Source organism: Lytechinus pictus, chromosome 11 (genome assembly GCF_037042905.1).
Source record: "Lytechinus pictus isolate F3 Inbred chromosome 11, Lp3.0, whole genome shotgun sequence".
Taxonomy (NCBI): Eukaryota; Metazoa; Echinodermata; class Echinoidea; order Temnopleuroida; family Toxopneustidae; genus Lytechinus; species Lytechinus pictus.
In genome coordinates, this window is record NC_087255.1 from 14,677,734 (window position 1) to 14,692,669 (window position 14,936).

Sequence of the window (14,936 nt, forward strand, 5' to 3'; positions counted from 1 at the left end):
CGTAGATTGAAACAAAACCAACTGTCTACTTATAGTTAATAATTCCAACTGCCTATCTGAGGGGGGGGGGTTGATTTCGATGTGTTCGTGTCTGTTTTGTTTGTTTGTTTTTTTTGGCCACTATTCTATTTGTGTTTTTAATCGTACCATAATGTAGTAATCAAGGGAGTCGGCTTTGACAGGTCAATGGCCTTTCTGACTTCCTACATCCGCTACATTTTATTTTCATTTCTTTTATATTTTGACAATTTTTTATCGCTTATACTGTGATTTAAATTATTGTACTCCTTTGTTGTTGTATACTTGTACATATGTTTTTAAAGGATGTCAAATAAATGAATTGAATTGAAAAAAAAATTGAATTGAATATTTTATAATCATGACGATAATAATTGTAAAAATACTTTCGTCATTATCATTGTTATCAATATCTAGGCATAACATTATTACCCATTATTATCATTGTCATTATTGTAAATTGCAATAATGAAAATTAATGAATTCATTGTTGAAATGATGTGACAGGCCTGATAAGAAGGAAGAAAATTTTCAAACCACTTGGAAGTGTTTGTTTGGTCAACTGGTTATGCAGTCAACGATAGCCTGCTGGCGATCGCGATACTGCAATGAAAGCAAAATGCATAAAATGCATGCCGCAATATACAAACAACATGCGCACCCAACGCCATTCTCGATACTGCAGCGGAGTTCAAAAGGCGAGCTATATTAAGAAGAAGGGATATTTGTATTTGCATTTTGTATTGGCACAGCAGACGACTCCGGATCGCACCGAACATTGTCGTTCGCTCTTATATGCCGGGCAGTCAAGGGGAAATTCATTCCGGCAGAATGATGTTCCATTCCTCTACATAGCTGAAATTATTTGGCCCTTAATAGCTAATCATCAATTGCATGTGGTAAGTTTCAATGTGATTTATATTTATAATATATAGCTTTTTAGTGGCATAGTTTCGAATGTGCAATTCATTTCAATAACTAAGTGTTATTTTTTTCTTTATGTATTTCGCGCTATGTTACCATCTACCGTAGATATCACATACATTATATTGACAATCCACTTGTTATCATATGGCGATTAAGATAAAATTCATGGTAGTTATTCATAATTTTGTTTGCCTTCCGATAACTTAATCAGTATTTCCAGCTTACATCACACGTATTATCTACTCCCTGGGGAGCGTTCCGACCAGTCACCATGTTCAGTGGTCTCACACAACGCTGGCAAATTACGGTATGATTACCATCTTGCCATGGGTCGAGAGTGTAAAAAATCCTTGTTGAAAAGAACACCATGCCCCGAAGTGCGTCCCACATGTGCATGTAGTCATAGAGAGAAGTTATCTTCACACTGTTGGATTTTAGTATTCTAATAGTGTGGAGCCCATCGTCACATAATCTCATGTGTTAACGCATTGTGAACACTCACACTGTACAGAGGTGTCCACAGTGTGAAATTTTCTTTAAACTGTTAGATTTGAGTATTTTAAACAGTATGAATCACAACTTCAAATATTCCACTGTTTAGACACACTGAATTATCACACTGTAGAGGTATCCACAGTGTGATTATTATTATCATTATTCTACTCCAGTCTTCTTCTTCTTCTCTTCTTCTTCTTCCTTTTCTCCTCCTTCTTCTTCTTCTTCTTTACGGGGAGGAGGGGCGTGGTAGTTAAACGCTGATAGTATGTCGAAGTGGAAACAAGGGTTATGCTGCAGTCACATTTCCCACACGGTGAGTCGAAAACAGCCATTTCAGGAATTTTATACGAACCACACATACAGGAAGCTAGTACAAAATTATTAAAAAAACGGATGCTTTCTAATCACTGCATGGCCATCGTAGGCGAAATGTGACTGCGCCATAATAGCAGATTGCTGTCCTGCTTTGAATGATAAAAGTGTTCATGTGTTATTTCATTTGAAGTGCAACAATTTGATTAGTGTTTGGTTTCGATGAAGGATGAACAAACTGAAAAAACGCATAAAAAACGTGAAAAATCACCAACATATTTTAGCCTTAAAGGGGGAGTTAACTAGGTGCTGTCTCACCTTGACTATGTGTTATAAATGGCTACAGGTGTAGTCTTAAATGTATCTATTGAGGTAACTATTAGTAATACAGGGGAGAATTAGTCATGTAAGTTATTAGTAATACATAGGAGAAATTAGTCTTGTAAGTTATTTGGGTAATTAAACTAAAATAATTTTTTGGCTTCTTGATAACATTAGTAATGTTTACTTAAATTGATAATGAACTTTACCGAAGTTGTTTAATAATCTAAATAAGTATTTTAAAAGTAACGAAAATTTTATGTTAGATTTTTTTTTATTCAATGAGTTATGCATGTTTATTTTTTCAACTGTTTAACATCTGTTGAGTTCATATAGTAAACAGTATTGTATAAATTTTAAACAGCGTTTTTACTGTGATAAGAACTTAATGTGCCTACACTCTAAAAAATGTTGGGTAAAAGTGCTCCATGAGGGTAATTATGTGTCCAACCAACATAGGTCATTTCTTTTGGGCATTTTTTATTTATCCAGTGTGATGAAAATTGTGCCCATTCTAAAGTAATTGCTGCTTATTTTGTATCCTCACTGGACAATATGCTTCCCGCATTGCATGGGTAAAATACTGCCCAAAATAAGTTGGACACATAATTACCCTCGTGCTGGTTAAAATTTTACCCAATATTTTTTTACAGTGTATTATGAAGGTGTATAAGCCTATTTATTACTGAAACACATGAGGGGAAAACAAAAATGTTTAATCAAGAACCATTAACTTTTTGTCATTCCACAATAACCAATTTCTAATTTGACCAATTGATAAGGGCTGAATATGGAAAAAAAATAACTTCGTCAATCAAAATTCTGCATGCCTGCAGCTGACCTGTGTGTGACAAGCATTGCAAGGTCCATGGGTCAACAGCAAATTTGATTTCATTTTCATGATGAAAATTATTCGCCAGGCGCATGGCTGTATATACGGTGCAGACCAACTTGACCATATATTGATATCAATAATTTAATATACGGTCAAGTTAATAATTTTATAGTCGTAACAACTCGGTCAATAAGAGCCTGCCTTTTCTTCATCTTCATCATCCATCCCATACTTAATTGAATTTTTCGCTCGATATAATTAATGTTGATTAAAGTCTTATTTGATTATTATGTGTATCTTATTGAGTTTTTTATTGATAAAAGATCGATATAGTCTCCTCCCCTCACTCCCCTTACCCTCCTCCCCCCCCCCCCCCTCTCTCTCCATTTTTCTCTTGCACTCTTTATCTCACCCCCCCCCCCCCCTCTGGGTCTCCCTAATTTTTTTTTATCTCAAGCAAAGCATGTATTCCTTGTTCTTGTCGTCAGCAATAAGTGGGAATAATTGTTAACGATCATTCTAATGCCCATGGGTTTAGCAGTATGATTGAAAGTCCCTACATATCAAGCAACCTACGATTTATTACAAACCATTGATTATATTATAATGTTTGCCCAAATGTTACTAAATGCCACCATCTCTCAGAATATCAGAAAATTGATTTTCCAGAACGGGTGATAGCAATGAGCTGTACAAAATTAATCAAGATAATTGCAACGATAGCTGCCTGAGCAAACACATTCCTTCGCAATTAATTTGACGCACATGCATTAGAGAATAATATCGCGCGTCAAAGCATTCAATATTGTTTGTTGCAACCATATAACTGCGTTGTAAAGCAAGAAATGTCGGTTTATTTCCAATTGGTCTAATGCCTATTCGTCAAATTACCATCACGTCTACTATCATCTGGTCTACTATCCACATGGTCTAATTGCCATATTGTCCACTCACGATCTCGTCTAATAACCAGTCGGTCCAATAGCCATTTAGTCCATATACCATTTGGTCTAATTTCACTTCGTGTTAATTGGGCGAAATGGATGAAAAGAAAATGAGTATTGGACCAACTGGTTATGAGACAAAATGGTAATAGACGAACAGGTGATTAGTCGAAGTGACTATTGGACCAAATGGTTATTGGACCAAACGGTTGTTAGACGAAATGTTGATGGACGGAATGGCATTAGATTAAATGAAGGTATATAGACCATGTGATGAGTGGACGAGTTGGCAATAGACGAATTGGCAATTTACCGGTTGATATTCATCTTATAGTGCCTAGCAATCAGTCAGCGAATTTTGAACGAGTAATTATCCTGATTATTCAATCCTTGGGGCTTTATCATGGTTTCAATGGGGCATATTAAAAATTGCCAGCTTGTCGGATTACTCTCATTAAGCGCGGGTGTTTTTAACGAGGTGTTTTTCCCAGGTCGGTCGAGAGATTGATCGTTATAAACTGAAGAAAATGAAGAAGGGATTCACGTCCACTGGGAAAATATGGTATGGGCCTATCCATATTCATCGAGGAGATATCGCCTAGATGTAAATTAACAGAAAGGATCTATTTTATACACAGTGGGCAATGGTGGGCAGTGGCATAACCGAGCAAAAAAAATGAAAGGGCTGGGGTTTTATACAGTGCTATAGGCTATCTTCTTTATTTGTGAGAAAGCAAAGCAATCGAGCTCAAACATTTACATCTTTCAAAACAATAAATCTATTTTGTCAATTATTTTGGTTACTCAAAATTAAAATGGACTGGATACTTAATGAAACCATACTTATAGTTATAATGATTAAGATATGTTACATTGATTTCCCCAAACAAGCAGTATTGGGAGAACTTCAGGGGAATTAGTCAGCCCCCGCCCCCACCTCCATCACCACACAAAAAGAAGGTTAAAAAGAATGTTAGCCAGCAGTGACAGTGGGCATGCATGGTATATGGCGGAGCAAGAGAGAAGAAGGGGCTTTGGAGGGGTTAGGATCTACATTCGACAGTCATTTTGTTTCTAATGTGTATTCTAAACTGTCAGGAATTTATATATTACGAAACACCGTTGTCAATAACTGTTAGCCCACATAAGAAAAGAAATACAATGGTCACTCCAGTAACTTTCTTTAAACGTAAACCCTATTTTGCTTATACCTTTTCATCATCTTTATTATGGAATAAAAATCAGTTCAATTGATAGAAATGATAAAATCGGGATTTACATGTGATCACACATACATGTAATTTTACATCCTGATTATGGAATATACTGATTTTACACGTACCCAATGCACAGTATATCCCAAGTACTAAATCGTTCTTACAAACTCTATGCAGCCGATACATTAGATATTTGCAAAGATATATTGTCAAGATGTCCAAGCCCTTCAAGCAGTACTACAAAATAACAATAGTTCTTTAAAATTACCCCCAACCATCGATAACAGCAAGTTTCTATGACAACGGGGATCGAGCAGCGTGTGCTATTGAAGTGTTATGACGTCGGTATTGCCTGTATCGTCTAATGCTGATTTCCTTGTAGCTTTTGTGAAGCTTTCTATCAGTGATTTGTCACACAGAAAAATATTGTAAGCACCTGGTATTCCTGCATCTGATTCTGGTCTGAGCAAAATTAAGTGAAAATCACTGGAATGCACGCTTTATAAAGCGCCCCACATCACTGAAAGACACTATAGTGTACAGTTGAGGCCAGAAGTTTACATACACCCATGAAATTCGAAGAAAAGTTCACACATGACATACATCATAAAATTTACTGTATCTTATAAAATATTTGTGCCCATCATGACGAATTTGATATCAAACAAATTAGTATGCCATGCCCCTTCATCTGTCATCAGGAGCTGAAAAATATTTAGGTGTCCCCAAAAATCTTCAAATTAAAACATTTCATATGTGCTCTTTTTTTTAACACGAACATTTCATATTACACTTTTTTTCAGTGGAGACATATCATGATAGAAAAAATGTGATATAAATCATAAATTTGACATTTATAGATTTCTATGAAACGATATTTGAAAATGTAAAAACAATAAATACATTTGGCACGAATATTCCTTTTTTTCTTCAAAGAAAATTCCACCTGAAAAAAATATATATAAAGAAAGTGACATCTAAAGACATTAAGTATTGCATTTAATATGTATCTTCATTGAGTTCAAGTTCAGATTAAGAGTTTGTATACTGAGATTTATCGAAATCTTTATAGAAGTAAAGTTTAAGCCGAGATTTTATTTGCCTAGTCTTAAGGATAAAATTGCTTAAATTCATTTTGCATTCGGCATTGCATTGGGAATACTGTTTATATCTTTATATTTTCATTTTACATGAGTATTCATAAATATGTCTACCTCAGTCATGTTCACTCCATTTTCTCGATGTGTTTCAAGATGTAAAAAGAGAATGGATTCAAACTATACATATCAAACATGTTAAAGAAACTGTATCTATAAAATTGTGAATATCATAGGTTGGTACTATCTGCTGACATAATTATGTATATAAAGCCCGCTAACATAAATAATTTAATGCCTTCTCTACACCATTTACCATCATTGTACCCTCATTTACATTAAATAAAGACTATATCGATCTCATCCACGTATAAGAGCAGTCAGCTACCCCCATCTACACCATGGACCCTTACGAAGTGGACGACGAGCCACGGATGGTGACCCGTAACCCGATGCTCATCCCTTGTTTCCTCGCCGTCGACTACCTCTGCATGGCTGGCGTGGTCGTCCTCTGGTTCGTCCTCCTCTTCACAGAGAACCTTCCTGGTCCGTTCCATCGTGGTTTCTGGTGCCACGATCGGAACCTGATGATGCCCTACTTGGAGGACGATGTCTTCACTGAAGAAGTACTGTATGTAGCCTGTTTTGCTGCTCCGCCCATTATGGTGAGCCCATTTTTCATTGTTCCTCCTCATCGACCTTGGTGTGAAGGCCGAGCACGAGGACACTTATGTGTCCTTGGCCTTGATGGTAAATCCTTACCCTTGACAATCTGGTCTCGGATTTCCAGTCTGGCGCACAACACCGTCATTTTGATTGATGGTGGTATCCAAAATTATTATTTTGATGGAAAACTAAAAATGAATGGTCCTACATTCTATTCGAATCTTGAGGATCGGTGGATAGTCATATGTGATCATAATCTGTCAATGATGCGGAGATGTGGCAGATTTGGTTCCCAAAGCTTGGGGCTATCTTTCCTAGAGACCAAGCCACACTGTTTCCATTGCACAATTGATTCTTAAAAAAAGAATCCATGAAATCTGCTCCTCTTTAAATAGTGAATTGATTAATAAAGAGACTATATGAATACAAATATTCACCTACTTTTAGAATTCCCAATAGCGTTACCCAGTGTTTCGCTTTTCTATACATTTCACACGTTGAAGGGTGGATGTTTCACTCATATCATCTGGAGAGTATCTTTGTCATATTTTATGCTAGCGATGTAAGGCTTGTTCTTCACATTCTGAAGCAGATAACCTTAACATCATCGTTTACCATAACTGCAAACCTCTTTCAAATCTCAGATCCTCTACGGTGAGTGTATGCTGGCCCTCTGTTCGTGCAAGAAGACTCCACCGGAGATGAAAGTTGGTAGAAGGAAGGTCGTCAAGAGTTGCTCGCTTAAGCTCTACCCCGTCATCAGAAGAATGTTCAGATTTACGGGTAAGGACTGAAAACACCTTATTAACTTGTTTCCTGCTACAAATCACGTTATACTGCTGGCATTTCATTGGTTAAATTTGACCAAAGATTGTCATCTGATTTCTTGTTGTGTTTTGTTGACAAGGAAAGTACAAACTGATCTGAACTGAAATGTTACTTCAATGCATTTTTCATATACGCACAACCATAATGCTTTAGATCAGAGAGATTGCTTGATGATGTTTCCCTAATTGCAGCATCTTTTACACAATGCAGAGAGATAAAATTTCGCACTGTTCGATGGAACATGGTTGTAAATAGCTCAATGTATCGTTTATTATCGTGACTAGATATATTTTCTATGCCCCATCTCAATGGCCAACAATCATTCTAGGTGTCTTCGCCTGTGGGGCCTTTGCCACATGGATCGTTACTGATGCAGCTCAAAAGGTCTCTGGGATACAAACACCGTACTTCTTGACCATCTGTAGACCAAACTATACAGCACTAGACTGTCGAAGGTTCATCACTGATTATGAGTGTACAAAACGGGATGATGATCTCTTGAAACAAGCTCGGTAACGAGGGCTATACTGCATGTGTGTGTGGGTGTACGTTGGGAAGGGGCTCATAATCTTCTTCTTCTCCTACAATAACTACTAACTACTTCTTCTTCTTCTTCGTTTTCCTCTCTTTCTTCTCCATCTGATCTCCTCCTTCTTCTTCCTTTGGGGAATAGAAATGGTATAACTTTGGTATAGAAACGGCATCTCAGTTCGAGTGTGCTATCAAGCTCTATAGATCTAATAATTTCTCTTAATTGTGTTTTAGTGTCTTGTTGATGATGCTGAAATGACTTGAGGCGCCGTGTAATGCATGGCGCCTCAAGTCGCATTCATGTGTGTTTCAAAATGAGAAGTAGATCTCGTATTTTTTTTCTTAAAATTTGATGTGTTTGTAGTCGTATTGGTGTTGCTAAATAAATGACAAACCATGCACATTATAATAAGGAAGAAACTTAAGTTAGAGAATTATTTTCCCCCTTAATTGTGATTTCAATTCTTTCCAAATGTGCATTATAATTAGAAGCATACTGATATCGTAGCTCAAAATTATATCCATATTTTGGGATGATGAAGAAATAATAATCAATTCGATATCGCTTGTACGATACTTGTTTTGAAGTATGAAACTGAAAAAGATAGTCAGTGCAATCCCAACAGCAATACCCCAACATAAAATAATTGTACCTGCAGGAATAGGGTCTTCGATAACGGTCCTCGTTATAGTGCAATTAAGTCTCTCGTCTTCTCATCTGTTTTTCTCCTCAGGTTGTCATTCCCATCTCTCCATGCATCTCTAGGCTCATATGCTGCAGTATTCTCTACGGTAGGAAAAGGTCCATGTTATAGCGATCTTATTAAAAAGAGAACGCGGCCTCTATTAAAAATGTAGCAAGATGAAAGGCAATGCATATTTAACCATACTAACAGAAAATGCATATTGACATTTGATATGATGACAAAATACATTTTTTAATCATTTTTATTGGTTATGTTTGCCTCTATCAGAGGGATTCATTCATATCAATATATTCATCTGATCAAATTTTCCTTTAATAAAAATCGCCATTGTTAACAATAAATGATCGACTGTAATAGCCAACCTTTTAATTTTATCTTATATTACATCGTAAATTATAAAGAGACAATAATGGTGTTCATCGCTTTTTTTTAACCCTCCATTCAAATTATTCTTATTAAGAAAATATAAATAGTATACATTGAAGTCGAAATTATATACCTTTCTCTGTTACTGTTTTTCCTTTAATTTTGTAACTAATAATTTCCATGAAAACTGATTTTGAATGATTCCACTGGCTAAGTATGTTGTTGTTGTTGCAGTTGTTGTTGACATTTTTTTTTCAATACAGGCCTACATGACCAGTCAAGTCAGTATACCCTGTACGAGACTGCCCATCCCACTGGCTAGCCTAGGTCTCCTGTCTGGAGGGTTCCTCTGGGGTGTCACCAGGGCATCTAGGTATCGACATCACTGGAGTGATGTAGCCGTTGGTTTCCTGTTGGGCATGGTGGTGGCGCTCTACTTGGTAAGTAACATAGAAATTCGACCATACTGCTCTAGTTGTGACACCAACAAAATCTACTTCAAACCGACAGATGGATTTTCATTGGAAATGCTATTTGGTTCGTCTGGAGCTGGGGTGACAGTACGATATTGAGTATGTCTTTTGAAGTAATTAGCAGGACCATTTCATATCTATGGAAGAATAACACCTATCCGTCCGTTTTCTTTGTTTTCTTTTCTTATTTTCTTTTTACATTCATTCATTCATTCATTTTAAACGATCACTTATTTTCTTTTACATCACTTACTTTCTATTTACATTCATTTTAAACGGTTTTTTTAATATGAAATATTCAAAAAATCAGAAGGAAGAGAATTGATTTTGCAAGAAATGTATTACCTAAGGTTTCTTTATATCAGTGAAATATTTAATAGTTCTTTGTGATACTGTGTTATCTTTTATGAGGATAGTAACAAAATATCCCTAAAAACAAAAGATACTTAATGTTAGATAATATCGGTTCTCATTATTACAATCTGTTTTATCTGACAGGCTCCGACTGTTATCCTTTTTTGTCATTTGTAAATACCTATATCGCAATTGTATTAACAAATTTCTTATCATGTAGATTGTTTTATAGTGTATTTCTTAACTGGATTATAATTATGATCCATATCGCACCCTTGCCTTTCAGGTGTTTGCAGTTCTGGCATGTTTTGAAGAGCGCCCTCAAGATGACCCAAACAACCTGCCAAGGAAATCACCAAGTCCTAAACGATCATCACCTCTTTCCCTGATCAGACTGCCGAGACTAAGGGCGTGTAATGGTCAACATCCTGCACAAGTAAGTGGGATTTTGAATGGGATAAAGAGGGAGTTTTCGCAACTACAACAGGAAAGGATTTAAGAACACAGTAAATGTATTGAAAATGTTAGTCAAACGACAAAAAAAAAGCTAGGAGGTCTTTATCGAAAATTGGTGAACCGGAAACGCAGTTCTTTCCTAAGTTTCAGCGGTACGAAACATTGAAAGTGTGTCGTTTGTCCGGAATCAATGAGTAAACTGCCGTTTGAAAATTCACCAATTTTCGACAAAGACTATTTTGGTTGTGCTTTGTCATTACCATGATAGGAGGGCATATGACAATACATTTTTGTTATGTTCTTGAATCTGCCATGCGTCCTAAAAGCGAAAATTTGCTAATAAGTATTCTAAATTACTACAAGAAATGAGTGGGCTAGAACCTTAAAAAACACACATAATTGTACAAACTGTCTGGCCAATGCCCCTGGATGGAAAGCAACCGACGAGCCACTTGTTTATGAAATGGAAAAATAAGTTATATATAATTTCTTTAGTGATTCTTTCGGTTATATTTATTTTAATGCAGTCCATGATTGCCCTAACATTGCAACATTACAGTATTATGCAATTAAAATTTAAGCGTCAATGTGATTTTAAAAAAAACCTCTAAAAACACAATTACAGTATTTACAATGATAATGATAATGAAAACAATAATAATTGTGATAATGAAGTTGAAAATTATAACTATGGTGATGATAATGATTATAACAAAACAGACAGAAACACTACTATATGAATGATATTGGCAATGATAATGATTAAATCACCCTTCTAATTTTGGTTAAATGACCTAGCCGCTGTGAAGAAAATGTTGCAGATTCTTGTATCTTTATATCTAATCATTTCGGGATGGAAGGTCCTTTACAACCAGTATTACTATCGAATCTGTCAAAAATACTATTCTGGGGTATTGTTCTTCCTCTTCAAAACACAATCATGACTGGACTAACAAAATTTATGATGCATTTCATCACTTTTTACAGAATGGCCATGCGACTTTCCACAACCCCTCTTTTGTCGGCGATAGTTTAAGGAGAGACTACTAAATGTCATCGTATTATGTCGACTGGTGTGATATAAAATCAATATATATATATCAAGTGTATAAGCTCTTGGTAGATATCTAGTACGTACATATAAAAAACGTTGACTAAAACTTTTGCACATTGCTATTCATTATGAACTTTACAGTAGTTGTTTTAACAGTTTAAACAAGTGTTTGAAATTTTACATAACTAAGTTTAATATTTAATATTTAATCATCAATAAATTAACCATGGTTTAAACTGTTTAAACAACTACTGTATAAGGTTTATATAATAAACAGCTTGTAAAATTTTGAACACCGTCTTTACACTGCAGTGATGCGACGATGTACACTCTTAAAATAGTTGGGCAAAAAATGCCGAACTCTTAACCAACCCTGGGCAACATAGTGTCCACACAAGACAGTATTGGTTAACTTAGGTGATAAAAACTAATAATTGGGCAATAAATATGCTCAATATGATAATTGTCCAAAATATATATATATATATTTTACCAACGTACATTACCCAACAACACAGTGGACAGTATGTTGCCCAACATCTTAGATGTGTGTATATTTTATCGTAGGCCTATACTGCATGCTAATATTGATGGTCATGATGATTGCATATGATTTGTGATGGGAGAATATCCTCATCCTTACAAGATAGATTAACGGTTTATTACTTTTAATTGATTCGTTCATTATTTTACTTTCATTCAAGTATATAGCAATATTTATTTCTTTTCAATCTAATTGAAGGAAAATTAGTCCTTTTAAAAAAAAGATTTAATTATTTTATTTTAGAGTCGGCATAATAGAATTGGTATACAGTTCAAGTTATAAACTCTGGATCGATAGGCATATTAATCTTGCCATTTGATATTTATGCATTTCGACTATGACATTGCGCCCTACCCCCCCCCCCTTCTTTTCCTTTTTCATTATCCCCCTTCCCCTCCCCTCCCCCCCCCCCCCTTCTCGGGTCTCCCCTCCCCCTCTCTTACAATCTATATTTTGTCACGTAAACTCAAACACCGTTACACACAAAATCACCGTTAAAAGTATTGTACGATAAACGTGTACAGCATGTGTATTTAATCTCTTTTTCACAAAACCGTTATATACATTACATATTGATATGTAAATAAGATAGTCGATATGTCTCTTACCCATTCGGATTTATTTTTGTATGGTATTATATGAATTGCGAAAATTCTATGTTTGCAAATTCGTCAATTTCATCAAATCATAAAATGTTATAACAATGGCAATTTAATATGTTTAGGGAGGAATCAAGATAAAATGCAAAAGAAATTTGTGATAGGGAAATGTACTTTTCACATCTCTACATTGACAAGGAGACGAAGAGAAACTTTAAATGAGATAATTTTCCTATTTCTTAACTTATCTGATTAAAAAAATGAGTTTCAAGATTTGGTTGATTTCTCTTCATTTAGGTCAACCTTTCTGCTGGGGTAGACTCAAATTAATTGTATTTATCAATCAATCATAAAACTACAAATATATAAAGTTTATTTGAACGGTAACATTGGATTGGGAGCGCCTGGAAGTTTTTTTAAAAGTTTAGGTTAAATACAAATCGATATAAAACATACAAAAGAGTAAACAATATAATTATAACAACATTGAAATACATTGCAAAAACAATGGGCTAATATAGGGGAAATAAACAAACAAACATGAAATTATGATTATAAATCTATAGTGACCTACAGTGTGCTATTGGCAGGATTTTCATATAGGGAACAACTTCATCTTTCAGAAGTTTTTTATTTGTTTATTTGGAGTTTTACTTTAATATCATTATTCAAATCATTCCGTAGCTTGATTCCTCTACAACGTAGAGAATATGGGGTAATTTTAGTATTGGAAGATATTGGTGAAGATCTGCTGAATGACGCGTGAAGTATGAATGGTAAGAGGTGTTTGTGTTAAAAAGATTATTAAAAATATTTGGCAAGAGATTTAAATTATAGTTGTACATAAATATATAAGTATACATAGGAAACAGCTCACATGTTTTCAATATTTTACAATCGAGAAATAACTTGTTTGTGTGACTATTAAAATGTGCATTACAAACCGTTCTTATTAACCGTTTCTTAATCAGAAATAACTTATGTAAATGTGTTTTAAATCCATTCCCCATAGCATACAACAATACGTGGGATGGGGTGAACGAAAGTATTATATAGTGAAAATAAAACATGTCTGGGTATAATAAACTTCAGTTTGCGGAGAACACCAGTACTTTATTTTGATGAGCGAGTACATAAATCATCAATATGAGGTTTCCAGGGTAGAAATTAATTTATTTTGATACCTAAAAAATTATATTTGATAACTGGGACATAATCTTGCCATCCATAGTTAACTGGAGGAATGTCAGTACCATTTTTTTTTCTTTTAAACAGTACAATTTTGTCAAGGTTCGGTGACAGTTTATTGCATTGAAGCCAGAATTACGATTTTAAGAGGTTCAATATATATGGTATCAATGAGAGAAGTAATATTTCTGTGAGAAAGAGTAATACTTGTATCGTCAGCAAAGAGTATGAAATTAAGGATTGAGGAACAATTTCGAGGTCATTGATATACAAAGGAAAAAGCAACCATGAAAACAAAATTATAAGATGGCTATGTTAATGTTATTCCGCGTATTAAAACTATTACAGTGATCGTCAAGCAGTGTGATATTATGCTACTAACTCTCAGATATAGATATATAGAATGGCGATTTTTGTGCAATTTTTTTACAGATATTCAATTCAATCGAAATAATTATGATCAAAAAATGTGATGAAATGTTCTTATCCCAATATCATGAATATTGTCTGTTGCAACACATATTTAGTGATATATCTGACTATTGCATGGAGTGATACAATAAACTCAATTTTACAAACTTTTGTCCTAATTGGTATTCCCTTTTTTATCACATATAGTGGTGGCGCTAGCCCTACAGGACTGGTATAGTAGATGATTCTTTCTTTTTTTAACATAGAAATTTTTTTTTTTCAAGTCCTCCAAATACAAGGATTGGGAGGGAGATGGAGGTAGATGGGAGAGGGGGATGGAACGTTCCAACACGAGAGAGAGAAAGAGAAAGAGAGAGAGGGAGAAAGAAAGAGCTAATATCAGAGAGAGTGGGCAATTTTAGGGGGTAATGAGGGGAGGGGGAGAGAGGCAGACAAAATTTGTTATTGACAAATGTACTTTGAGAGAATAGTTATGATACACTCAGGGAGGTAACTTGACAGACAATAGGGGTATATGACAGCTGGGGGGAAAGAGAAGGGGCCATAAAAAGAAAAATGAATTGAAAATA

General features: G+C 35.0%; 1 protein-coding gene across 1 annotated transcript; it reads left to right on the forward strand.

Annotated features, from left to right (window-relative positions):
• The first annotated feature begins 751 nt into the window (after nucleotides 1–751).
• On the forward strand, nucleotides 752–14,510 carry LOC129271495 (phospholipid phosphatase-related protein type 1-like). Its single transcript, XM_054908830.2, has 8 exons — nucleotides 752–917; nucleotides 6,518–6,834; nucleotides 7,480–7,618; nucleotides 7,992–8,175; nucleotides 8,929–8,986; nucleotides 9,531–9,707; nucleotides 10,381–10,530; nucleotides 11,538–14,510. The coding sequence occupies exons 2-8, from the start codon at nucleotides 6,571–6,573 to the stop codon at nucleotides 11,598–11,600; spliced, it is 1,035 nt and encodes a 344-aa protein (XP_054764805.2). The 5' UTR covers nucleotides 752–917; nucleotides 6,518–6,570; the 3' UTR covers nucleotides 11,601–14,510.
• Nucleotides 14,511–14,936: the final 426 nt, after the last annotated feature.